This window comes from Hippoglossus hippoglossus, chromosome 3, assembly GCF_009819705.1.
Source record: "Hippoglossus hippoglossus isolate fHipHip1 chromosome 3, fHipHip1.pri, whole genome shotgun sequence".
Classification (NCBI taxonomy): domain Eukaryota; kingdom Metazoa; phylum Chordata; class Actinopteri; order Pleuronectiformes; family Pleuronectidae; genus Hippoglossus; species Hippoglossus hippoglossus.
In genome coordinates, this window is record NC_047153.1 from 2082947 (window position 1) to 2110429 (window position 27483).

General features: G+C 43.9%; 1 protein-coding gene across 1 annotated transcript; it reads right to left on the minus strand.

Moving 5' to 3' along the window:
• Positions 1-5005: 5005 nt before the first annotated feature.
• On the minus strand, positions 5006-6784 carry LOC117752199 (forkhead box protein B1-like). The gene has a single exon (XM_034569395.1). The coding sequence runs from the start codon at positions 6362-6364 to the stop codon at positions 5426-5428; it is 939 nt and encodes a 312-aa protein (XP_034425286.1). The 5' UTR covers positions 6365-6784; the 3' UTR covers positions 5006-5425.
• Between the last annotated feature and the right edge of the window lie 20699 nt (positions 6785-27483).

The following is a 27483-nucleotide window of genomic DNA, read 5'->3' on the forward strand; positions in this document are numbered from 1 at the left end:
AACAGTAGAAGAAGAAGAAGAAGAGGAAGCAGCTGCAGACTTCACCTCCGACGATATAATGTTTGAACCACGAGGACATTCATTTGGTGCATTTGAACTAGTGTGGAGTACTGTAGTACTGTGGTACTGTGGTACTGTGGAGTACTGTGGTACTGTGGAGTACTGTGGTACCGTAGAGTACTGCGCCTGAAGGTGCTGATGCTGCTAGTAATACCATCATGATGTGACCATGGCAACCAAATGAAGCTTCATTCATGTTCTCCATTCAAACAGAAAGACTACCCCCCCCCCCCCAACTGACGAAACAATCGACCAGATAGGTGATGACGACAGGACGTACGTATGTCAGACAAAATACTTTAGCGCGCTCCTTCAATTACAATTAGCAGATGGGACAAAACTACAGAATTGATGTTAAATAAATGTTTGTTATTTTGGTCAGTTCCTCTCACACTGATGTTCATGTTTCAGATAAGTTTTTTTTTTTACGATATATAAAAACGAGCTGAGACGTCATGATTGACAACCTCGACACCGTGTCGTCGTCGCTCTGAATCCTGTAAAATCCTCCGTGTGTTTTCACTCGATCACTTTTAGCTCAGTAAATATTTGAGTTACTTCTGTTGAGTTTCTCTTTTCTTCTCTGAGTCAACAGCAGCAGAGTTTTCCTCTTTAAACCTCATTTGTTTTACTCGTGTGTGGTCACTAAACGTGTGTGTGTGTGAGTGTGTGTGAGTGTGTGAGTGTGTGTGTGTGTCACTAACTGACATTTTTACCGCAACAGTCGTCGTCTCTCGGCAACGCACTCAAAGACCTATATGCATTGACGGAGCACAATAGCGTTTGGCAGCGGGGAGGTGTTAACTGGCTAATCCCTCACGGCCGCTCAGACGCTGCCTGCTGCTAATTCACCGCTCGCCACAAACCAGCCAGTGTTTACACACCAGACCTCCGTCACCGAGGGAGAGGTGCACACACACACACACACACACACACACACACACACACACACACACACACACACACACACACACACACTGATTTTACACACACTCACTTTAAAGACACAAGCAGAAGAGTTTCTAATTATTATCGTAATATTAAAACGCAGTGATTAAACTTTATTGAACCACGAACCTGATCACAACATTATCTCATGAATGCAGGTGTTTTTAAAAACAGGAACAAAAGTTGAAACAACTAAAAACCAGTGAGCGACTTCTTTCCCGTCACCTGAAAACGTGCTCATGTCGATGACCTGATGCGTTGTGACTGAAATTTATAATAATAATAACGATATTTGTATGGCACGTTCAATGCAAGTAACAACGTGCTTTACAACAAATAATATAAAATTCACAAACAATCAGAGTAAAGAAATAATAAAAACAACATCTCTTCTGGCCTAAAGGCTCCTCTGGTTTTCAGCCTTGATTTTGAAATGGCTAGCAGGGTTAGGGTAGCACTTTAGCAGCGGATCTCAGGCTGCGTCCTGCTCGTAGGAAGATAAAAGGTCTGAAATAAAGGGATAAAGGGAGGGGCCGGCACATGTCTGGTTTTAAAAGTGATTTAAAGAATTGTTCACATACTCGCTGTACTGAATTATTCCACTAGAGGGCACACCACAGAACTCAGACCGAACAGAACTTCCAGATTTGGGTTCAGCAAATAATAAACTTAGCGACACTGGAGGAGGTTAGTCGATGCTAACGTCTGTGATCAACGTGTCGCAGCGTCATCGTAGACGATACGTGACGTTAAATCAATGATGTCATAACAATGGCAAGTATCTGCCCCAACACTGCCCCTATTGTTGATGTGCGTATTGCATCATGTTAACTTCTGAGGTTAACAGGACACGCTAGGTTCAACATCGCGAACATGGAGACGAGCGACAACTTTACTTTTTTATCTTCAAACTCAGCAGCCTGAACGGAAACGGATTGAACGTGTTCAAAAGAGACGGAGACGATAAAACCTTCGTTAACTCTGAAATCAAAGCATCACACTGAGTCATGTGACCCAGGATGAATTCTTATTGGTCCTTTTCACACCGACGTTAGTTACCGATTTGGACGAGAGTTACCGTGGCAACAGTTCAGGTCAGACCCACGTAGGTGAAATGATTATTTGATTAATTGATTAGTCGACTGACAGAAAATTAATTGATGAGGATCAATCTGATTAATTTCTGAGCATGTCAACAATGTGGATATTTTCTAGTTGTTCGGATGAAATCTAATAAAATGTGTTTGGCTTCAGCGAATGATCAGACAGAAGTTAATCTATAACAACAGACTGAAGAAAAGCATTATTTATAATGAAAATATTTGGATGTTGCGGACGAGAGTCTGTGTTTGAAATAAAACTTAGATTCACTCACTTATTATATTTTCTACTTCAGGAAGCAAACGTATATAAAACTGATGAATTTAATTTAAAGACACAGACGCTGAGCAGCAGAGCCGAGGTTTTTCAATGTGAAGCCTGAAGTCGACTCTGAAAAAAACGTTTATCTTTATTGTCATCGCACGAGACCCAGCAGACGTCTCGTCTCTGCTGCGGCTTTTTAACCAGAGTTTTCAGGTTTTAGTGACATCAGATCAAACCGTCCAATCAGATGGTTTCCATTCTCTCACTGTTGATAAAACACTGATCAGTGATCAGTTTGTGTTGTTGAATGTTTAACTGTTCAATTCCTCTCAAATGAACAGATTTGATATTTTACAGATTTAAAAGCAGATAGTCTCTTGAAAAGTGAAAGTGTTTTAATGAATCAAAGAGATCACAGATTCTGATTGATGTTATCAGCTGATTATTAGATCATTATTGGATCATTATGCAGAACATTATGCAGAACATTTACGGAACATAATGCAGAGTTTGGGGCTTTTTGCAGTTGAAGCTCAACAATGAATCAAAATATGATTAATACTCAAACTGAAGGAGCTGCGGTTATTGACGAGTGATCAGGAGACAGGTCATGTGATGATGTCACAATTTCCTGAAGTTGTAATATTTCTGCATAAAACTCGAAAAATCTGACGAAACCACTTCACGACCGGATCAACTAAACTGTGGAGCTTCATGAAAAGATGCTTTTTAAGATCTGCTGCAGAAACTAAATGTTCAGAGACTGTGACGACTTCTTTATCACAATCTTTATTCTCCAGACGTCAGGAAACACGTCGGTTTGGTTCCGACGCCAGAATGAAAATCTCATCATCCTTTTTATATTTTTTTCAGTGAAGATGAAAATTTTAAAATAAAAAACGTCTGTCACAATAATCACAACATGAGTTTTGTGTTCATATCTTTTAACTGACGTCTCCTGAACAGATTCATTCTCAGTGATATTGTGAGTTTTGTTCCAAATTTAATTTTTATTCTGTCCCCTGCTGTAATAAAACCTGCCGTCGCCACGACAACCAACCACCCACCATCTGACAGGTCCCACCGTGAAACAGCAGATCCAGAATAAACAAAGTGTAAATGAGGATCAGCTGATATATTGATCACAAATGTTTAATTTGACAAATCATCACAATCCAACCTGAATCCAGGATTTTTTTAATTTTATTTTGAAGAGACTTGTTGTTAATTATTCATGTGAAATGTCTGTGTATGTTTTTATACATGTGTCAGTATGTTATTGGTTTTTTTTTACCGTCAACCAGCAGATGAAAAATGATTAAAACTGCAACGTTTACATGTCGGATATATTTCAGTTAATGTGCATCGTCTCTTTTAAATGAATAAAGATAAAATGTCTGAGATCTGCTTGATGTTTGATGTTTAAGAAAATGTGTTGTTAGAAACTGATGTGGAGTCAGTTCCACATGGAACAGCCACAGATGCTCAGAGTCCGACGCTCGGAAACATCTCAGGTGACAAATGTTCACTTTGGTTCTTGGAAGAATCTTTGTTCTGCGACAGGTGGAAAATAAAAATAAAAATTCTGCTCAAGTCAAACTGTGTTTTTCTTTGAACTGAGGCGAATTATCAATTATGTAATTGACAAATATGAACTGATTTATTATCTTGTTAAAAGTTTACAGCTTTTCTCTTTTTATATCATTAAATATAAGACGTATGAATATTAATGTCCGACAGGTTCCTTTACGATGAAATTATCATCACGTGAAGATGAATTCAAACACAAGATAAATCTAAACGTGTGATTTGATCTGATGTGACGACTGAAGTATCTGAATTCATCTTTCTCGTGTTTGAACGACAGATTTGAAATTAGATTTGTTCAGTTCTGATGATTTAACTTTTAAAAACCATGTTTGAAAGAGAGAAAGAAGAAAAGTCGGTTTTATCAAACACGTGGAGATTTTTACCCGCTGACAAATATATTTATTTCATGTTAAATTTGAAACCAGCCTCCAGCTGTGCACAGATGTTGTGATAATAACAGGCTCCTTCACATGTGTTTTCTCAAGAAGGTTTTTTTTAATGGATGTGAATGAGCAGTCACAGCTCAGGGAATCAAACGCCCGTTGTTCATGCTTTATGATTTCAGCCCAAAAGAAAAAGAGAAAAGAAAAAATTACAAACACTGAAATATTTGTCTTTTTTCTGACGTTGAGCTTCATGCAGCAAATACAAACACACAGAGAGCGGCTCGGTTCAACAGCTTTTCAAAAACCTTAAATTAAACCAACACGGCTTCAGCTTCAAAACATCCAGGTTCAATTTTTAAAAAAGTGCATGAGACAGTCCAACGTTGCATTCATGGTCAAATATCTGCAGTGGGTTTTTTTTAACTGTGCAGAACCTCTGACATAAATATATGATTCAAGTCTAATTTCTTCTTCTCTGCGATTGTTCATATCCATATAAAAAAAAAACTAAAATAACTAAAAACTGCATCATTATTTGGTTTAATAAATGCAAGTTTGCATTTTGATGAAGATTTTTCTGTTGGGTTTTTTTTTATACACATTTTTAAATGAACTTCTTTTTCTTCTGTGGCAGAAAAGAAAGAGCAGACGAGAAACAAGTCAAAGTCATTAATCTGTTTCTTTCAGTTTGAGGAGAAAAGACTGAAAAACACAAAAGATCCGAATCTTTTGTCTCCGGAGAAAAAAACTGAAGAAACAAAAAACCCTGAATCTCAAGGTTTTTTTGAATCAGATCTAGAAAATAATCGAAATGAAAACTGTTTATAATTATCACTAATTATTTCTGTTCGTCATGATTATTGTCTGTCGGAGGTCAGAGGTCAAGCTGCTGTTTCTTTACATCAAGTGAAAACACGTTCAAACTTCGATGATTCTTCACTTTCTCTTCAGAAAAACACGCGGATTTAAATCTTCGTGTCTGAGTCCTGGAGACAAAACTCTGCTTTGGAGAAGTTTCTCATTTTCCCTTAAGTGTTTTTATTTAATATATAAAAAGAGAAAAGTTCAGGCTCCGGTCAGTGCACCGCCACCACGCACTGCAGCGAGGCCGAGGAGGGCAGCGCCTCTCCGGGCGCGGCCGGGCTGCTCTGTCCGGTGGCTGTGTGCGGGGACGTGGGGCTCAGAGACTGGGGCGAGTTCGCGAGGAAAGCCGGGATGTGTGTGGGCAGCCCGGGCAGCCCCGCCACCGAGGCGGGCGTGGGTTTGATGGGCACCGGGATGGCGGGCAGAGTCTGTCCGCCGTGGCAGAGCGATTTGAGCGGCATGCCGTAGGCAGAGTAGTCGCTGGCCATGGAGATGGGAGCCGTGGTGTCCATCATCCCCGAGCCGTACATGTGCGACCAGGCCGGGGTCAGCTGGTTGTGCAGCGGGTACCCGCCGGTGGAGAAGGCCGCCAGGCCGCCCGGCATCTTGTACTCTCTGGCGATGATGTTCTCGATGGCGAACGGGTGTTTGAAGCTGGACGGCTGAGACACGGAGCTCAGGTTGTATCCGCCCGTCATCTGCGGGAGGTGCGCGGCGGCGTGCAGCGCGCTGAGCCGCAGCTTGGCCTGCTGCTGCAGGTAGTGTGCCGCGTCCTGCGGCTTGCTGGGCGCCAGAGGGTCCGTGGCCTGCATGCTGCCCACCTTGAAGCGCTTCCTGCGCCGCAGAAAACTCCCGTTCTCAAACATGTCTCCGCAGCTCGGGTGCAGCGCCCAGAAGCTGCCCTTCCCGGGCTGGTCCGGTCTGCGCGGGATCTTGATGAAGCAGTCGTTGAAGGAGAGGTTGTGGCGCAGGGAGTTCTGCCACCGCTGCGTGTTCTCCCGGTAGTACGGGAACCGGTCCATGATGAACTTGTAAATCTCACTGAGGGGGAGCATCTTCTCCGGGCAGCTCTGGATGGCCATGGCTGTGAGGGAGATGTAGGAGTACGGAGGCTTCTGGTCGCTGTACGTGTTCCTCCCCGGACGAGGCATTATTCCGCTGAACCGGACCGAGCCGAGCCGGGTCAGTACCAGTCGAGTCTGCTGGAAAGAGTCGCCTCACTTTTTTTACAAACTTTGTCCCAACACTCCCAACTCTTCAGAAGTGCTTTGCGCACGGGAGGACACTCGCCTGGTGGTTGGAACGCATGGTTCCGTCTTTTACGCGCAGACCTGGAGCCGCAACTCCGCCGACAAGTTGGTAGAAAAGTTGAAGAAGCAGCGGCTGGTCGCTCCTCTCCTCCCCGCCTGCCTGCTGCGGGTCCCCGGCAGGTGCAGCGCGGTGTCCCGTCCTCCTCCTTCCCGCTGCTGAGCTGCGCTAAGCTGCTGCCTCCTCCATGTCCCTGTGTCGCTGTGTCCCGTGTGCGGGCTGGACGGCGGTGACTGGAGCAGAAAAGACCCCCGGAGAGGAGCTTCATTAATGGGCCACTTCTTCACCATCACATGATCACAGCCAGGGGGAGGAGGAGGCACGGGGGAGGGAGGGAGGGGTGAGGCTGCGGGACGGGGGCGCGCTGTGGCTCCATTTATTTACATGAAGGCAACACGAGTCATTTTCATTTGAAGACGCAGCGGCAAAAAGAGCCGAGAGCAGCCGAGAGAAGAGGCGCGAGTCCCGGGTGTTTGTGCAGGTATGTCGGTCTGTTTGGAAACATTTTTACGCACGGCGTGTGTGTTGTGTGCGTGTGTGTTGTGTGTGTGTTGTGTGTGTACATGGGTTGTGGGGCACTGACACACGAAGCCGCAGTTTGAGGCGCGTTAACGAACATTTGTTATGTTTTATGACACAATAAGACAATAACGCAATAGTGCTAAATGAAGATAAACACGTTGAAAACCACAGTGATTTCAACTTAATTTACGCACGTGCACATGAGACCGTTACGCTGAATTTAACGGGATTTTCTGTGGTAGATTTTCGTTTCTTCAGGTTTTTAGATTTTTGAGTTTTGTAAATGAAACAAAATTCCCCTGAAATAAACTTTAAATAGTTAATTACTTGAACCTGATGACACCTTTAAACACCGCGTCTCTCATCTAACAGGATTAAACGAGCTGGTTTTTAATTGAGACGCGTGACTGAGCATCGACCTTCATTCACACGTTCATCATTAATCACCAACACAAAGATTCTTTCCACGGTTCAGTTTCGCGTGTTAAATTTATTTATTTTAACTATTTATTGTATTTATACTTTGCATTTCTTTTAAACGTTATGTAGAAACACGTTCTTCAGAATCACAGAATTTAACAGATGATTGAACTTCATCCATATTTTGTATCTTTATCTTTCTGCCACGAACCGCACCTTGCATCATGAATCTTGTTATATTAACATCTTAGTTATTAAACTATTATTATCAGGATAACAGTAATATTAATATAATAATAAATAATAAACCATAAGTGGCTCTGAATGAATTTATGGGGCTGAAAGGACCCATTAGCAAGTAATTCAATTAAGTGTGAGAGTCATTAGTTAATTGTCTGTCTGATTGATTTTATGGATTTACGAGAGCAATCAATAATCAATAAACAATAAGAGAATAAAAGAAATCATTTGGTTTAAGAGAATTTATCCGTTTTAAGACGAAGTGTTGTTTAGTAAAAATAAATCTGCCGATGTTTGTTTTTGTTTTTTAAAATTCAGCTTCACATCAGATGATTGAATGATGTAAATTAAGGATGAACCGATTTAATATCCCCACAGGAAGGGGGGGGGGGCACTTTCACACGTCTGACCTTTGACCTGTGAGCTGAGGATGTGACGGAGCGTTCAGGATGCACACACACGATCGGAAAATACACAATCAGAGAAACTACATCACCAAGAGAAAAAATTAATTAAGTAATTAACTAAGACAAATAATTATTATTGTTAATTAGAATTAATCACCAATCATCAGCATTGATTTTTATGACGGGTTCTTTTGTTTGTGGCGTTTTTTCGTTTGGAAGATTTTGCATCTTTGGTTTTAATTTATTTCACTGTTTCAAAAAATCCTGAAAATATCGTTTTTTCCATGGTTCAGTAAAAGTTCTTTGAAATAAAAAGATTTACTGAAATAAAATCCAGAAGCGTTTTTATTTCAGCTGATGATACATGTGATTTATTTTAAAATAGACAAATGATTTCCATCAAACTAAAATGTTTTTTGACAGATTTACAATTTACATTTTTCTAATGTCAGTTAAAATACTTTAATTAATATTAACGTTGATATTATTCAGCTGCTGTAAAATCAGTTCATCATCAGACATTTATATCAATTATGTTTTTTCCTTTTCTCCATATTTTTACATTTACACAAATCCCATCATTCATACATATAAATATACGTGTATGTGTGTAAATATTAATGAAAGTCGGAGATTCAATTTTAAGGCCTCTGTCATTATGCCACAGTTTTATGATTGGTCACACAGCAGCCAATCAGAGAGCAAGGAGAGAAAAGTCAACACTGGAGTAAAAGACTCATTTTATGATAATTGTGTAAAACATACAGTTATTATGTCATTAGTTAATAATAATTAAGCTAATAGTAAGTGATGAGAACAACACGCTTTATTTATTTTTTGTTTATTGTTCGTTGTGTGTGTTAAGTTGTTGAATAAATACTTAACAGAATGAAACACTTTCTCCGTTATTATTTGTATTATTATTATTATTATTATTATTATTAATGATCAAATATTTAACAAGTTGTTTATTCATTATCGAGAGGATGCAGTAAGTGTGTGTGTGTGTGTGTGTGTGTGTGTGTGTGTGTGTGTGTGTGTGTGTGTGTGTGTGTGTCTGTGTGTTCTAACACCGAAGAGAAATGTTACATGTTGTTCTTCTGTGTTTCAGACGTTGCAGCCAAGAGTCACCAAGTCACTCATTGTGTTACTGAGGATCTTTGAAGATCAGGCAGATACAAATGAACAGACATGTTAAGAGTGTGTGTGTGTGTGTGTGTGTGTGTGTGTGTGTGTGTGTGTGTGTGTGTGTGTGTGTTTAAAATGCAGAGTAGCTGCTCTGTTGGAAACACTTCAGCACGTTCCTCATCATCCAGCAACACTTCAGCTGCTCTCAGAGAAAAGAGACAGACCCCCCACACACACGCGCACACGCACACACACACACACGCACGCGCACGCGCACACGCACACGCACACGCACACGCACGCACACACACACACACACACACACACACACACACACACACCTCCACACACCAATCTGATGAGGTGGGAGTTTCAGAATTAAAGCAGCGGTGGAGACTGTGGTTCTGCTTTGATTTATCTAATTAAAACAAAATTAATTTAAAACAGATATTTATCAAACTTTATTTAAATTAAGAAAATGAAGTGTGAGGATGAAACCACATCTGTAACATCTGTGTGACTGATGTCTGATCAGGTTTCTAAACAAGTCTCAAACCTGCGACTCAAATGATGTCATCACCACAAGATGGATGCTTTCGTACATCTGGAATACTTTGACTTGTATAGGAAACAATATCCATCTTTATATACAGTCACTGATCATCTTTATATACAGTCACTGATCATCTTTATATACAGTCACTGATCATCTTTATATAAAGTCACTGATCATCTTTATATACAGTCACGGATGGTCTTTATATACAGTCACTGATCATCTTTATATACAGTCACTGATCGTCTTTATATACAGTCACTGATTATCTTTATATACAGTCACTGATCATCTTTATATACAGTCACTGATCCTCTTTATATACAGTCACTGATGGTCTTTATATACAGTCACTGATCATCTTTATATACAGTCACTGATCCTCTTTATATACAGTCACTGATCATCTTTATATACAGTCACTGATTATCTTTATATACAGTCACTGATCATCTTTATATACAGTCACTGATCCTCTTTATATACAGTCACTGATCATCTTTATATACAGTCACTGATCATCTTTATATACAGTCACTGATCATCTTTATATACAGTCACTGATGGTCTTGTGGAGTTTTTATTAGAACATATATATATTAAATTGTTTACAGTCGTCCATGTTGGTAACCGTTGGTAACTGAGGACGAGCTTCAGACAGCAAACATCAGATAATGAGTGTGAACCTGTGTGTGGTTAAACTCTGCTGGTGACTCATGGAGCCGCCGCCTTGTTTCCAATTTGTGACGGATTAATGACACGCCCCCGTCCCCCCCCCCCACCGCTGCCACCGCAGGTTATCCAGGCCCTTATTATGAAATAAATGAATGGGTGCCACTGAACGTGTCATGGCCGTTACCACCCAGCAGGCTGCCTGCAACCCCCCCACAAACACACACACACACACACACCACTACACCCCCCCCCACACACACACACACAAACCCTCTATTAGAGCAGCTGATTTATCAGGAGGAGGAGACAATTCACAACGACGTAAATCACTCAATTACACTGTTTGAATATGGACACACACACACACACACACACACACACACACACACACACACACACACACACACACACACACACACACACACACACACACACACACACCTGCATTAACGGTTACCGTGGTTACCCAATCAGGTTTCAACCCACCTAGATGTCAGCTGTTGGTTTGTGAGCTGCTGTTCTGAAGCCTGTTTGACATTGTGTCCAGCCCCCCCCCCCCCCCTTGAGGACACTGCACCCATTGGATGGTTCTAGCTGTCAATCACACAGAGATCATGCTTAACAGTTTATTTTACTCTAAATATGTCAATAATCGCTGTGAATAATCACAACTAATCAATATTCAGTTGATCCTTCTGCCTCCATGTCTGAAAGTACAACCCCAGAGGAAGGTCAAAGGTCAAACACACACTCGTGAGCGTCCGAGTGTGTTCACCGTGTGATTTACCTCCTGAACGTCCAAGTGTCGACGTCTCCACCGATGATCCTCAGTCTGTTCATGATTCCATCAGCTTTCAACTCCCTGCATGGTCTTCATCAGGAACCTGCACAGGAAGTCATCACTGTTAGAAACGTCCGCTCACACATTTAAATAAAGTTCAAGACTGAAGCAGAAATCTACAAAATGTCTGTAACATCTGTTTTTGTCTTCAAAGTAAAAGCACAATGTTTGTTTTGTTGCTGCAATGATGAATTACAGAGATTTTAATTTTGAAAAGTTGTGAACTTGGGTCTGAAGTCGTGTGAAAAAATACCATCAGTTCAGTAAATCATTCACAACTTATATATAAACCACACATGTGAACAGTAATAAAGTAAATTCAGTTTCATTTGATGAAAAACAGCGAGTATAAAATCTTCAGTGCAGATAAACCAGGTAGGATGAACACAAAGTTTTCTAACTTCACTCTGCACCACCGACGGTTTATAAAAAGTTCTGCACACAATCTATAAAAAGTGACAGAATATTGCAGAAGAGTTTGAGGACGACTCACTAAGGAGTAGCCTCAGAGCTAAAAGAAGCACAACACTTAAAATTATACACATGTATTATTCACAATATGGAGAAGGAAGATAAGGCAGAGACCGTTAAGAGTATTTCATCCGTCTAATAATTTCAGAAATATCTGAATGTTTGAATCGGCACAGAACAAGTTAATAACCATTCTCCTACTTTCTTTTCGGACCAGTCACCGCTGTAATTTAGGGTTTTTGTACCATTCTTTACCTTATTTGTTCAGTTTTTTGTTTGTCCTCGTCCACAGCTGTATGTCTACTCCTATGGAAGTACAGTAGTTGTAGTACTTTTCATAAACTTGATCCATAAAGCAGATTTTGATAAGTTCATCTAAACTCAAACTCAGTGCTGCTTCCACTCAACAAACAAAATATCAGGAGGTTGTAGTGACCTCTGAGCCCTGCAGGAGGCGCTCACTCTGAAATGAAAACCCTTTTCTCTGTAAAGTCTCTTCAGGTGCTCGAGCTCTGAAACCTCGTGTTCTCGATGACGTTTGGACCAATCAAAGCAACAACGCCGCTGCGATCGCGGGTTCAATCTCCCAGCAGCCTCTCACACGGTGTCACACTCGAGTGACTGCGAGCAGGAGGCCATTACTCCAATTAAACCGCTGATTAAGCAAATCGGAGGCTGATTAGTCAACGAACGGCGTCTTCAGGAGAGCTGCTAATTAGAGGAGTGATTAGTGTCTGAAGAGCGAATGAGATGCCGGCGCTCATTAAGAGCCACTTTGACAGATGATGACGGCACCAGGCCGCAAAACACAGCATCGGATCACAGCAGAGCCTCAGCCGCACAGACCTGGAGTCAGTCTGGATACAGGCCTGGAGTCAGTCTGGAGTCAGTCTGGATACAGGCCTGGAGTCAGTCTGGAGTCAGTCTGGATACAGGCCTGGAGTCAGTCTGGATACAGGCCTGGAGTCAGTCTGGATACAGGCCTGGAGTCAGTCTGGAGTCAGTCTGGATACAGGCCTGGAGTCAGCCTGGAGTCAGTCTGGATACAGACCTGGAGTCAGTCTGGATACAGGCCTGGAGTCAGTCTGGATACAGGCCTGGAGTCAGTCTGGATACAGACCTGGAGTCAGTCTGGATACAGGCCTGGAGTCAGTCTGGATACAGGCCTGGAGTCAGTCTGGATACAGACCTGGAGTCAGTCTGGATACAGGCCTGGAGTCAGTCTGGATACAGGCCTGGAGTCAGTCTGGATACAGAATCAGTCTGGATACAGGCCTGGAGTCAGTCTGGATACAGGCCTGGAGTCAGTCTGGATAAAGGCCTGGAGTCAGTCTGGATAAAGGCCTGGAGTCAGTCTGGATACAGGCCTGGAGTCAGTCTGGATACAGGCCTGGAGTCAGTCTGGATACAGAATCAGTCTGGATACAGGCCTGGAGTCAGTCTAGATAAAGGCCTGGAGTCAGTCTGGATACAGGCCTGGAGTCAGTCTGGATACAGGACTGGAGTCAGTCTGGATACAGGACTGGAGTCAGTCTGGATACAGGACTGGAGTCAGTCTGGATACAGGCCTGGAGTCAGTCTGGATACAGACCTGGAGTCAGTCTGGATACAGAATCAGTCTGGATACAGGCCTGGAGTCAGTCTGAGAAACTGTCTGGAAAGCAGCGTGGAAACCAGAATGCACTCATACTGGAATATCAGATCAAAACCAGCCTGGCAAGGGTCCTGGAGATGATCCCAGCATTTAGTGATGTAAACTGCCTGGAAATAGTCCTGGAACCCAGACGGACTGGAAACAACCTGCTGCGTTTTCAGGTGTGTTAGTTTGAACAGGGATTCAAACTGATATGAAGTTAAAACACTTGTGTGGACGGAGATTAAGTTTAAATTGAAACACGTGTGTGAGTGAAGCAGCGTTTACAAGCTTCTCAGTTTCAGATTCTCTAAAACAAGAATCTGTAGCAGAGCTGCTTTTCAAACTAAAACAGTGATGTAGCCTCACTCCTTCTCTCCTTCTCCTTCACTCACTCCTTCTCTCCTTCTCTCCTTCTCCTTCACTGGCTTCTTCTCTCCTTCACTTACAGACTTCTTCACTCACTCCTTCTCTCCTTCTCCTTCTCCCTCTGTCCTTCTCTCACTCACTCACTCCTACACTCACTCACTCACTCACCCACTCCTTCTCCTTCTCCTTCACCCCCTCACTCCTTCTCTCCTCCTTTACTCACGACTTCTCCTTCAGTGGCGCCTCCTCACGGACTTTAAAGTGAAACCAGCAAATCACCGTCAGATCTGTAAACCAATCAAATGCATCCATCCCTGAAACGTCAGCTGTCTTTTAAAAAACTAACTGGCGGGAAACTCACCTGAGAATCTGCTGGTTCAGAGTCAGTGATGGAGGAAGATGAAGACTCACCTGCAGCAGGTGGAGGCTCCTCTCCAGTTATCAACAGCTGCTGAAGGATCTCCTCCTCCTCTTCCTCCTCTTCTTCCTCTTCCTCATCTTCTTCTCTTTCCTCTTCCTCTTCCTCTTCTTCTTCTTCTTCTTCTTCCTCTTTTGCTGTGACTTCCTGCAGAGTCTCCTGTCCACTTTGTGTTTTTTTGAAGGTTGGAGGTAAAAGTTGACCTGGACTCTGACTGTGAGGAGGGAAACCTGGACTGGAAGTTAAAAACCGACCTGGATGTTTTTTCTACTCAAGTTTAATTCATCAAATATTTAAATGATACTCTTTGTTTCACGAATACATACGAATACAAGTTTTTTAAAGTAAGAAAAACATCTAAGACTGTAAATAAAGATGGCCGACATATCTCCAGTTCCTCCCACTATCCCCAAATAAGTATTTGAGAAACATTTATTTAACGTCCATGTTCCATCTGCTAACATGGAGGAGGCAAATTATATATAATATTTTACCAAAGTTGCGTTCTGTCATTTCAGGTCATTGTAATCACACTGGTGCTTGTTCAAGTGTTCATGTTTCTGATCAGTTTGGTTTTTATCGTAATTTGATGATCTAAAAACGGGCTGTGACGTCCTGATTGACAGATGAGACTGACTCATCATTGGTTGAGTCTCTGTGTGGGCGGGACCTCGATACCACGGCGCGTTCATGTCTGAGATATTTTGGCTTCATTCCTGGAGGAAGTGGAGACGTGTCGTCGTCTTTATTCATAGTCTTTGATCTTCTTTATTTATATTTGATATGTTTAAATTTCCTTCACTAACAGAAGTTGTGATGCTTTCGGGAGGAAACCGAGTTTATTTATTTACCTATTTTACAAACACAATCGCCACTTTTATCATTGTTTCTTTAAAAAAAAAACAGAGTCAGAGATCGGCGAGACTGAACCGCCGCCAATTACAGCCTGGTTTTGTTTCAGGGGTCGTCACAGTTAATGACGGCATGGAGCGCCGCCGCCAGCCCCTCAAGTCCTTCACAGATAAAAGCCGTTTGGCATCTGGGCTCCGCCGGCGTCAGGACGGCTGCTTACAGCGAACGCCACCGCCACCGCCACCTCTCTGTGCTGCATGATGCTATGAATATTTAATTAATAATTAGTCATGTAATTCCTCCTCAGGAGTTATTATCCCTCAAACTGGTTTGTGAATTTAATTATTAGCAGCCTTTTTGTTTCCACGTCCCCCTCATTACTGTCAGGATTGATGTAACATAAACTTCATTAAAAATTAAAGTGGGATTCTTTAATTACGAGGCCGCCCTCGCCGAAGCCAGAATTAGCCAACTCAGTGATGTGCAAATGAGAGCATTATTTAAGAAACATGCTGGAAGTAGTTATGCTAATTCGCCGGGGTTCACAGTGGCAGACCTTTCACTCGCGGTTGCATATTCATTAAATGCACTATGCAAATTTAATGTAGCAGCCTTAGTAATGCCTTGTTAATTTATTCAGATTTATTGAGTAAGACTTGTAAAATGTACCAATTTAATTAGCTCATCTCCTCGGATGGCGGCGGTGATGGCTGAGCTTTTTAAAAAGACTCGTCGGGGAAAAAAAAGTAACATCACAGACATCATGTTTTACAATTCACAGGCTTTAAAGGGGGATATTTGCTGCACTTATGGGGATGCTCGGAGAGAAATCACTTAAACTGCTCGCCGTGTTCCCGGGAGGAGGACGGACGAGGAAATGAGGCCGTCTCCTCCCAGCGAAGGCTGAGTCCACAGCTCTGATGGCTGAAACGACACTGGAGAGGACGTTAGCTCGACGCTCAGGTCGACCCCGAAGGTGTTTACTGTCGGGACGGATCCCAGGGCACGGCGGCCAAACACCACCAGAGGAGACATCAGCAGGAAAACTCACAACGTTTCTTTATTCCTTCATTTACACAGAGGAGAAGGTCACAAGGTCAAGAAGAGAGAGTTCAGGTAGAATTCAGGAAAGGAAAGATGGACAAAGGAAAGAAGGAAAAGAAAGGAGGGGAAGGAAGGACAAGAGAGTCAGGAGAGGAAATAGGAAAGGAAGAAAAACGAAGGAAGGAGAGAATAAGAAGGGGTGTAAAGGAAAAACATAAGGTTCAGTAAATTCTGAAACATCTTGAACTGTTTCCTTTCAGGATCGTGTTTCTACGTAACGAAGCAGCCTGTGTGTCCCCAGCAGGGGGCGCTGTACAGCACAAGCTGATCAACTCCACCGTTTTACCTTTTTAAAGATCAATGGAGTCCATAAAGAAAGATGGACGACGCGTCTCCACTTCCTCTTACTGTACAAACATGAAGCTAAAATATCTCTGGCTGCCATCTTGTGGTGACGTCAGGGTCATTGTTCAGTCGTCACGTTTCAGCCCATTTAACGACCTAAAATGACAGTTACTGTCTTTGAAAAACATTTATTTAATCCAGTCTACATTTACTTTGGTCCAGGTCCCATCTGCTAACATAGAGGAGGACAGGGTTTATAAACTGCAGCCGGCCACCAGGGGGCGATCCAGAGGCTCTGGCTTCACTTTTTGAAGCTGTCATGACGTCCATCTTTATTCACAGTCTCTGGGCTGATGGACAATAACTTTTCATCAGTTCACATTTGATTTTGTTCAAACCTCATAATGTTCACATTAGCTTCAGCTGCTAATTAGCAAACGTTAGAACATTCCTGTCCCCGTGTTTCTGTGCTTTTATTATGATAAAACGTTTCCTCCACAGAAAACTCATCCACCGTCTCTTCTTCTTTTCTTTCTGCAGGGATTCGACCTGTCAGCTCATAAATCTGATGAGTTAATAAGTGATTCTGTTGTTGATCCTCGGCTCATCTTTCACTCACCTGATCTCCAGAGTATTTAATCTGAAAGACCGAAGCTCAGTCCGAACGTGCATCAACACATCAGAGTCTGTCCTCATATTTTCTTTTCTGTTTCCTGCCGCTCGCTCCTCGGCCTCAGCGGCTTTAGGAGGAAACAGATTGTGAATCGGTGAATTAAACCCACAGATAACCTGCAGGAAATCCCCGCCGCCTGCCGCGCTCACAGGAGCTCCCGAGTCGTCTGGGAGGAAAATGGAATAACTGGTTTCTTTAAGGTCAAGATTTACTGTGCGGGCTCGGCTCAGACATAAATGCTCGGTGATACGGGGTCGGATGATTGCTCCGCTCTCCAGACGATGTCAATTTTTGTCCCTGAGGCCGCAGGCTCGGTTGGTATTAAGGCGGCGGCTCGTCGAGGGCCCTCGTCGGTGGCGGTGTGTTCGCTGTCAGACGAGTCGTAAAGCCGGCTCTATTATCAGCCGAGCCCAGAGGAAGGCGGCTGTAATAACACACGACACTCCTAATGTTTCTGATACACAACACTTTCCCTCCACAATCCTCCTGTGATCTCAGCACAACCTTTTTGTTTTCCTCCCGTTGTTGTTCTGTCTCACCCCCTCCGTCCTCCCCCGGTGCGCCGGCTCGGACTCGCCGGGCCGCGCCACATTAATCACAGCGGAGCGCGGTGTCGAGGGAGGGACGGCCGACAAGGAAGTCATTAGAGAGGATGAATCTGTTGTATTTACTCCTCTGTTATGCAATAATAAAGACAGAAGACGGCGCGGGACAAAAGGAAATGATGGTCTTTACACAGCGAAGTCGTTTGTGAGTCACAGCGAATGTGTCTGCTCCGAGGCCGCCACGACGGCGTGAGGAGAATCTGCCGTTAAGATCCGGACGAGGAGAAGAGGACGCAGCAGAGACCAGATTAAAACATGTGTCTGAGTTTGTCAAACACATTAACCTCAAATGTAAAGTCTCCTGCAGATTCAAAATGCACCACATCTGTCAGGATGAATTCTGGGTAAATAAACATGGTGGACGACGACGCACCAATCAAAGTGTTTGTTTTAGATTTTTTCACCGAAGCCACAGCTGAAAACTACACAAACTGCTTTGTGTAGTTTTCACTTTCCTCATTTTAGACAAATCACTTCTTGTCTTCAGCTGCAGAAAAAAAAACACATCAACAACAAATCAACAACCAAATCCAGATGTTTCTTCCCTGTTTGTGTGTCTTGATTTAAATCATCACGAATCTCCACCTCCACCAGATTTCCAGTAAACTCGGGTGAAGAGAGAAATCAGAAAGACGTCCAGACAAATGTGAAGATCCAGCAGTTTTCTAATCACTTTCTTTAGGTCTGTAACAAACTCTTTTTTTATCCGTCACTTTTAATTAGAGACGTTTGTCCCCTCTGAGACGCCGTACGAACAACCATCAGTTTGTGTTTGAGTGCGAAGGCCAGACTAAAACTTTCTGGTTCAAAGAAGACGAGGTTCGACTTGAGCTCATTAATTTGCAGCAGAACAAATAAAAGCGGTCTCATAAATAAGGATTCAATTATCCAAAGATTAGCATGTGCTTTTGTTTTGATATTAACTCTGATTTAAAAGCAGCGCAGCTCCGTCTGGTTCCTGTGTGCGTCTGATAATTAAATCAGAATCCTCTTCAAACACGTCCCCAAACCTCGGGCTCCGATTCGGGAGTCGTCCGGTGAAAACTCGGAGACGTTGTGTTTGAAAGTGTTTTTCTAGAGCTTAACGTCACACGCTTTCAATTAATTCAGAGGAAACTTCAATGAAAACAATCACAGCCTCTAATCCGTCCATCAAACAGGACAAAGACCTGCTTCTCTTCTACAGCGCAGCAGATTATCAGACACTGTTTCAACAAGAATCAAACTTTATTAAACTCCTCCTCAGCTTCGGCTCTTTACTTCCACGTGTGATCACCTCCGTCCACTCTGAGACCACCTCCGTCCACTCTGAGTCCACCTCCGTCCACACCGAGACCACCTCCGTCCACATCGAGACCACCTCCGTCCACTCTGAGTCCACCTCCGTCCACACTGAGACCACCTCCGTCCACAACCACCTCCGTCCACACTGAGACCACCTCCGTCCACAACCACCTCCGTCCACTCTGAGTCCACCTCCGTCCACTCTGAGTCCACCTCCGTCCACACTGAGTCCACCTCCGTCCACACCGAGACCACCTCCGTCCACACTGAGACCACCTCCATCCACAACCACCTCCGTCCACTCTGAGTCCACCTCCGTCCACTCTGAGTCCACCTCCGTCCACACTGAGTCCACCTCCGTCCACACCGAGACCACCTCCGTCCACACTGAGACCACCTCCATCCACAACCACCTCCGTCCACTCTGAGTCCACCTCCGTCCAGACTGAGTCCACCTCCGTCCACACTGAGACCACCTCCGTCCAGGCCGAGACCACCTCCGTCCAGACTGAGTCCACCTCCGTCCACATCGAGACCACCTCCGTCCAGACCGAGACCACCTCCGTCCACACTGAGTCCACCTCCGTCCACACCGAGACCACCTCCGTCCACACCGAGACCACCTCCGTCCACACCGAGACCACCTCCGTCCACACCGAGACCACCTCCGTCCACACCGAGACCACCTCCGTCCACACCGAGACCACCTCCGTCCACACCTCCAAATATGTGTAAGTGCAATTTCCTTCCGTCCAAACAGTGTTTAGACGAACGTCCAGTTAGACTCAAGGATTAACTGATTCGATTTTGGAGGTCAAAGGTCACAGTGACCTCGTGAAGATGTGATCTTAAGAACGCCACAAGAGAATCCTCTCAAATCTCATAAACATTCACGTGATGCTCGATTCAGGTGAAAGAAGAAGCTGCACAGTGTTGATTCAGACTCGACTGTTTCTGCTCTGATTCTTTTATTTGTTCTGAATGAAACTGTTTGATTAAACTTTATTTCTGGCGCTCGTGTCGACAGAGCGTCCACGCCGCCCGTCAGTCCGTCACAGTTTGATGTACAAACATCGAGCGGCGTCTTCAGGGACGTTTGCAGAAATAAAGACTAAAAGCGACACTTTTATCATCATTACTGATTTCAAATGTGCGAGTAGATTCTTCCACTTATAAATCCACCGAGTGCTTGATGCATTTCTGCAGCTGAGAAGCAAAATAAGTGCGAGCGGATGCAGAATCAAGATGAATGCTGAGCGCAGACAGACGGCGGCTGATGAAAACTCAGTGGGAGGCCACTCCATCTTAACATGGCCGTCCTGTGTCTTATGATATCTTATCATTAGTTTCCCTGACAGTGATGGAGCAGGCGGCGGCGCCCCCCCTCAGCGGCGCAAGCCGTGTATAAAAGTAACCTTCTTTCCATAATAATGGCCATTCGTCACTTCCTTAACTGTCAGAGGACGAGGGACGCAAACAAAGTGGGATTTAACAAGGTGTGTGTGTGTGTGTGTGTGTGTGTGTGTGTGTGTGTGTGTGTGTGTGTGTGTGTGTGGTGGGGGGGGGGGGGGGGGTCCTGAACTGTCAGCATTACAGCTCTGATGTGTTCAGGGACCGCGGGACCACAGAGCAGCGATGGAACCAAAATCGAGCCCGTGGTTGTTAAATACGACCAGGGAGGAAGTTGTCCGTTATCCGACTGTGACGGGTCCCTGAAGACGAGTCAGTGAGGCCGCGGTCGACGAGACGCCGGCGCCAAAACACGTTTTCAAGCCACCACAGCGCTGAGAGTCGGAACCTGCTCAGGTTTAAACAAACATTCATTTATGTGACGTGTTTATAGAACCTGAACTTCACGAAAACTTCTTCTCATTTTCTCCTGTTGCCGCCGGCATCTGGTCGCGTGTCTGAGAGAAGGAAACGTCTCAGGCTGCGTCCACACTGACACTTTCTAATTTTTAAACAACATTTTAAAAACTTGATGAAATAAACCCAGACCAAAACTTAAACTAACCTAAACCCCCCCGCTGGTCACTTTTGACTTCAGGAAACAGAAAAACAGCAGCTTCATCACACACACAGCCAGTGTGTGTGTGTGTGTGTGTGTGTGTGTGTGTGTGTGTGTGTGTGTGTGTGTGTGTGTTTATGTGTGTGTGTTCAGACAGATGGCAGGTTAATGAAGGTCTCTGTGTGTCTGACGTTTCGGTCGATACAGTATTGACGTTCCAGTTAAACCGACCAACGAGCAGATTATTGTGTCGCCTCCTGTTAGTGAACACATCGTTTAGTGCAGCGTCCGTCCAACCATCAGCACACACACACACACACACACACACACACACACACACACACACACACACACACACACACACACACACACACACACCATGTTTATCATGTCAGTTTCGACAGTAATGACTTTAACTCACTGACACTGTGTCAGTCTTCCTGTCACGTCCTGTCCCAGTGGTCAACTGTGGTACTGCAACTCATGCTTATTGACCAATGTGCATCACATGATCTTTCATTCCTGACATCACCGTCTCAAACACTTTAGCATCGTTAGAACATTTGTAGCAGGTATCGACCCACCGTGGCGTCACCTGTTGGTTTGTGAGCTGCTGTTTTGAAGCCTCAGTTTGACATTTTCTCCAGCGCCACTGCACGCCCACCTACACCTGCACCCATTGGACGGTACTAACTGTCAATCACACTGTATCTACGCCTCAGTTCTTGTCTCTGTTCTGTTTGATTTCTTGTGAAATTCATGCAGGTGTGTTTAAGTCCAAGTCTAAAGTTTAGGACGTGTGAAGACTTCCTGTCCCGCAGACGTCTGTTCACCTGTGGCGTTCAGACTGTGACCAATCAGTCGTTTCCTCTTCCTCAGATGAGTCGCAGTCCCAGCGGGTGTCGACCGCTCTCTGTGACCGGTGCTTCCTCTCTGTCGCTCGGTGAAAGACGAGGAGATAAAGACGGATAGTCGGCGTCTGACAACACGTCTGCAGCGACGCACAGTTCAATGAGAGCACTCGCTCAACACGACAGGTGTGACCGCCATCGTCACATCCTGACTGACAATGATATTTACCTCAGAGTCATTTCAATAAAGAGTCCGACCACATCGACTCTCAGACAGATATTAAACTTAATAACACGTGCTGCATTCAAGTGTCCATGTTTCTGATGAGTTTGGTTTTATTAGTTATTTGATGATGTAAAAACAGGCTGAGACGTCGGCTCCATGATCACTTCTGCAAAGACTCTGACTGCAAATGACGTCACCAACACAAGATGGCAGCGTTTGTATCTGAGATCTTTTGGCTTCATTTCTGGATTGTGTGAGAAAGAAAAACCGCAGTGGACCTGAACTCATCATTTATAAGATCCTCAAACAGCATTTATTATTTAGTAAATCTTATGAGTGTACATTAAAAAGAATATTTTTTACGCGTGGTGCCGAGACCTGATCAGATAAGACCTGGACCCGGAGTCAGGTCTGGTGCGAGTGAGCGGACTGGACGTGACGTTAACCAGTGTAATCAGATTACTAAATGAGTGAACAGTGAGTGAACAGTGAGTGAGGAGATGAAAGCTCAGGCTGCTCCTCCATTAGTCTTGAGGGCCATTTAATTCCAGACCGCGAGGATTAGCGCAGGCCTCGCCGCCTCGCCGTGATTGATGCGTCTGATTACGTTCATAAAACACTGTGAGAGGAGGTCGGCGGTGTCGAGTGTGAAGGAATGACTTACGACACCAGTTATCTCAGGCAGGAGTCGACGGAGCAGAGACAGAAGAAGAAGAAAGTTAACGTCTCGTTTTCTGAGGTTTGTGACGTGACGGCGACGACAGGAAGTAATTTACAGGTTCATGACGCCGGGATCACAACAGCAGCTGTTTGCAGGGAAACAGTTTAAACTTTAAAAAACGTCTCCATGAACATGAAAAACTGTTTTTACACAGAAAGATTTCTCTACATAGAGAACTCCAGGTGTGTGTGTGTGTGTGTGTGTGTGTGTGTGTGTGTGTGTGTGTGTGTGTGCGTGTGTGTGCGTGTGTGTGTGTGTGTGTGTGTGTGTGCGTGTCTTCCTTCCATCCATCATGTTTTTATGTTTAAACTCTCAAGGTCACTCGGCCGCAAATTTAATTATGTCTCAGCTCTTATTAAGTGGCACATTTAAAAAAGCTGAATTACAGTTATTAATTTTTTTTTGGACAGTTGTCTTGCAGCGGCACACACACACACACACACACACACATACACACACACACACACACACACACATGCTCACACACACACACACAGACACACACATGCTCACACACACACACACACACACATGCTCACACACACATGCTCACACACACACACACACACTGTAAAAACATGTCTAACTTCAGTTTGTTTATTAATTTGACTTTAATTCTTAACTTTAAATGTTGATAAATAAAATAAAATATTGTTGTTATTTTTATTTTACTGTTAGAAAATAAAATACATTGTGAAACAAAATAAAACCAAATCATTTCCTTCACACACTGAAGCAGATTCTCTTCTCGGGCGTCTGCTGCAGTTCTCACCAGCACTGACGCCTTCTAGTCATGAAACTCATCGTGTTGCCACGGTTACACCTGGCGTCCACACTACCTCTAAATCAGAAATTTCGTAAACAATCATCTGACTTCATGTTGACTCCTCATGTTTTTATCTCCAGTGTTTGGTTTTGAAATCACTTTCAGGTTTTCAGCAACGTATTTATGTCCCAATAAGAAGCTGGAGCTCAAGTGAAGTTTCTTTGTTCTGAAGTTTCTGTTCTTTGTTCGTTAAAGAGTCGACTCACCTGCAGGATGAAGCTTCAGCATCACTTCAGTTTAACTTCAGCAGCTAATTCAAACCAGCTCCACTAATTAGAGCCGCCATGTTTGTTCTGTGAGATCACAGCGGCTTCATTAAAGGACTAATCCACCCAAATCACACAGACAACACACAGTGTGTTTGTCTTCATCTGAGGACTCTCACACACACACACACACACACACACACACACACACACACACACACACACACACACACACACACACACACACACACACACACACACACACACGCGACAATATGTCATTGGTGAGCAGGTTTAGTCACAGTATAACTGAGCGTCATTAATAACATGTCAAATAATTCTTCAGTAATAAAAGTGATTTAATATCCTGTAAATATCTCCTCATAACTTCTGTTCTTAATTTTCGAGTTTATCAATTATTTGTTTTGATTAATCAGCATCACTCACATTTTATATTCTGTTAGTTTTTCCTCTGTGAACAGTTTGTCTGTGTTCAGGTAGAAACTGAGGCAGGGTCCAGGTGAGACGGGGGGGTCAGCTGAACTATAAACTGATTTTAAAATATTCAATATGCTGAAGAACAGCAGCAGCAGCAGGTTTGACCTCAGATCACTTATAGATACAACCTGACGTCCACTGAGAGTAAACATCCAATAACAGAACTTCATGAAGAATCTTAATGTTTCTAAGTTTCCTTCAGTCTCACAGTGACCCAGTGACAGTTCTCTGTACGTCACTGAGTTCACAGCGAACAGGAGCTGATCACGATCGATTCAGCTCTTTGAAAACATCATTTTCTTCTGTGTCACATATAATATTTTACATGCAATTCAAAGTAAATGACATCACACAGGATTAAATATGAGATATTTTATCCCATAAAACATCTTTTCAGCCTCCAACCCACAAAATAAGAGTGCTACAGATGTGCAGCCGTTATTATTCCCAGATGTGTTTCCACCATACAAAGAACATTTTTATCCTTTGTGCCAAGTATAGTTTAAATACACTATTTCTGATTGTCCTCTGATTGTATTTAATTTCTGGAAATCATCTTGGGAAACAAATATCAGTTGAATCTTGAGTCTCTACGAAGTTTTCATTATTTCTGCAGCAGGTCTGGATTACATAACACACACACACACACACACACACACACACACACACACACACACACACACACACACACACACACACACACAAATCACGTGGCCTCGACATGACTCGTCTAAATCTCCAAATTAAATCTGCAAACAAATAATTACTCGAGTCAATGAGAACAATTAATTGTGAGCGGCCTCCGAGGACTGAATCTGCATTTTGAATGAGCTCATTAACATAAGACTGAGAGACGGAGCCGCAGCCTCCCATTAATCAGCCGTTTAACACACACAAAACACACGCACACACACAAACACACACCCACACACACACTGATCAACACTCAACAATTAAACACTGTTTCACTCAGATCATCCATCACGAGGCCGCAGGTCCGAACCCACAAACACGGCTCCATTCATAAAACACAAAAGGACTCGTAATGATGGAGAGAAGGTGAATCAATAAAACATGTTAACAGGTGACGAGAATATAAATCTGAATTATTTATGTGTGTGCTCTGCTGAATGATCATGTGACCATGAATCAGCTCTTTCACTGTGACATCATGTAAACACCTGTTGCTGGGTTTTTCTGTAGCTTTTAAAAATGTCCAGATGAGGAACTTGGGTGTGAACGGATCCTAAAGGACCCTGCAACATTTGTAGCTTCTTCTTTTCTTTTCCTAACTTTCTTTATTTCTGTATAAAGACACGTAAAACCTGCAGACACCTTCCTCTGCGACGACGACCCTTAAGGAGACAGATGCAAAAAGATGAAACACGTTAGTAAGGAAGTGAAATAAATCCACGTTGCTGAGCGACATCGATCTCTCTCCTCGCAGGACGGAGGCGATGCAGCGATTTGACGGACAGAGATTTGCTGACGACTCACTCGGCCGGTCAGAGGTCATTACCCACATGACTGATGGGAAACACTTTGACTTTCACTTCCTGCAGCCGCTCAGATCGCAAGTGGACCAACAGCCTTGTCTCCGAGGCTCCGCCCCTCTTCTGTCCTGATTGGCTCCCAGAGGCTAATTGTGTTATCAGTGGAAAGATCTGGATGAATCTGATCTGAGTTCAGGTGAAACTCGGAGTCTTTACCTGTTAACTTTGTATCATCATTCATTGTTTGTGTGTCTTTTATAACACTGTGAACAAAAAACTGTTTATCATCACGTCACCAAGAGTAAAAAATCTGAAAATAAAATTGAAATAGAAGAAATAAAGTGAGTGAGAGAATGAGAGAGTGAGAGAGAGAGTGAGTGAGTGAGTGAGTGAGTGAGTGAGTGAGAGAGTGAGTGAAAGAGTGAGAGAGTGAGAGAGTGAGTGAGAGAGTGGTGAGAGAGTGAGTGAAAGAGTGAGAGAGTGAGAGAGTGAGTGAGTGAGTGAGTGAGTGAGAGAGTGGTGAGAGAGTGGTGAGTGAGTGAGTGAGTGAGTGAGAGAGTGAGAGAGTGAGAGAGTGAGTGAGAGAGTGGTGAGAGAGTGAGTGAAAGAGTGAGAGAGTGAGAGAGTGAGTGAGAGAGTGGTGAGAGAGTGAGTGAAAGAGTGAGAGAGTGAGAGAGTGAGTGAGTGAGTGAGTGAGTGAGAGAGTGGTGAGAGAGTGGTGAGTGAGTGAGTGAGTGAGTGAGAGAGTGGTGAGAGAGTGAGTGAAAGAGTGAGAGAGTGAGAGAGTGAGTGAGAGAGTGGTGAGAGAGTGAGTGAAAGAGTGAGAGAGTGAGAGAGTGAGTGAGTGAGTGAGTGAGTGAGTGAGTGAGTGAGTGAGTGAGTGAGTGAGTGAGAGAGTGGTGAGAGAGTGGTGAGAGAGTGAGAGAGTGAGAGAGTGAGAGAGTGAGTGAGAGAGTGGTGAGAGAGTGAGTGAAAGAGTGAGAGAGTGAGAGAGTGAGTGAGTGAGTAAGTGAGAGAGTGAGTGAGTGAGAGAGTGGTGAGAGAGTGAGTGAAAGAGTGAGAGAGTGAGAGAGTGAGAGAGTGAGTGAGTGAGAGAGAGAGAGAGTGAGTGAAAGAGTGAGTGAAAGAGTGAGAGAGTGAGAGAGTGAGAGAGTGAGAGAGTCAGTGAATGAGTGAGAGTGAGAGAGTGAGTGAGTGAGTGAGTGAGTGAGTGAGTGAGTGAGTGAGTGAGTGAGTGAGTGAGAGAGTGAGTGAGTGAGAGAGTGAGTGAGTAAGTGAGTGAGTGAGTGAGTGAGGGAGAGAGTGAGTGAGTGAGGGAGTGAATGAGTGAGAGAGTGAGTGAGTAAGTGAGTGAGTGAGTGAGTGAGGGAGAGAGTGAGTGAGTGAGGGAGTGAATGAGTGAGAGAGTGAGTGAGTAAGTGAGTGAGTGAGTGAGTGAGGGAGAGAGTGAGTGAGTGAGGGAGTGAATGAGTGAGAGAGTGAGTGAGTAAGTGAGTGAGTGAGTGAGTGAGGGAGAGAGTGAGTAAGTGAGTGAGTGAGTGAGTGAGGGAGAGAGTGAGTGAGTGAGAGAGTGAGTGAGTGAGTGAGTAAGTGAGTGAGTGAGTGAGTGAGGGAGAGAGTGAGTGAGTGAGGGAGTGAATGAGTGAGAGA

Coding starts and splice junctions, on each gene's coding strand:
- LOC117752199 (XM_034569395.1), bottom strand. CDS start 6,364: ATGCCTCGTCCGGGGAGGAACACGTACAGCGACCAGAAGCCTCCGTAC.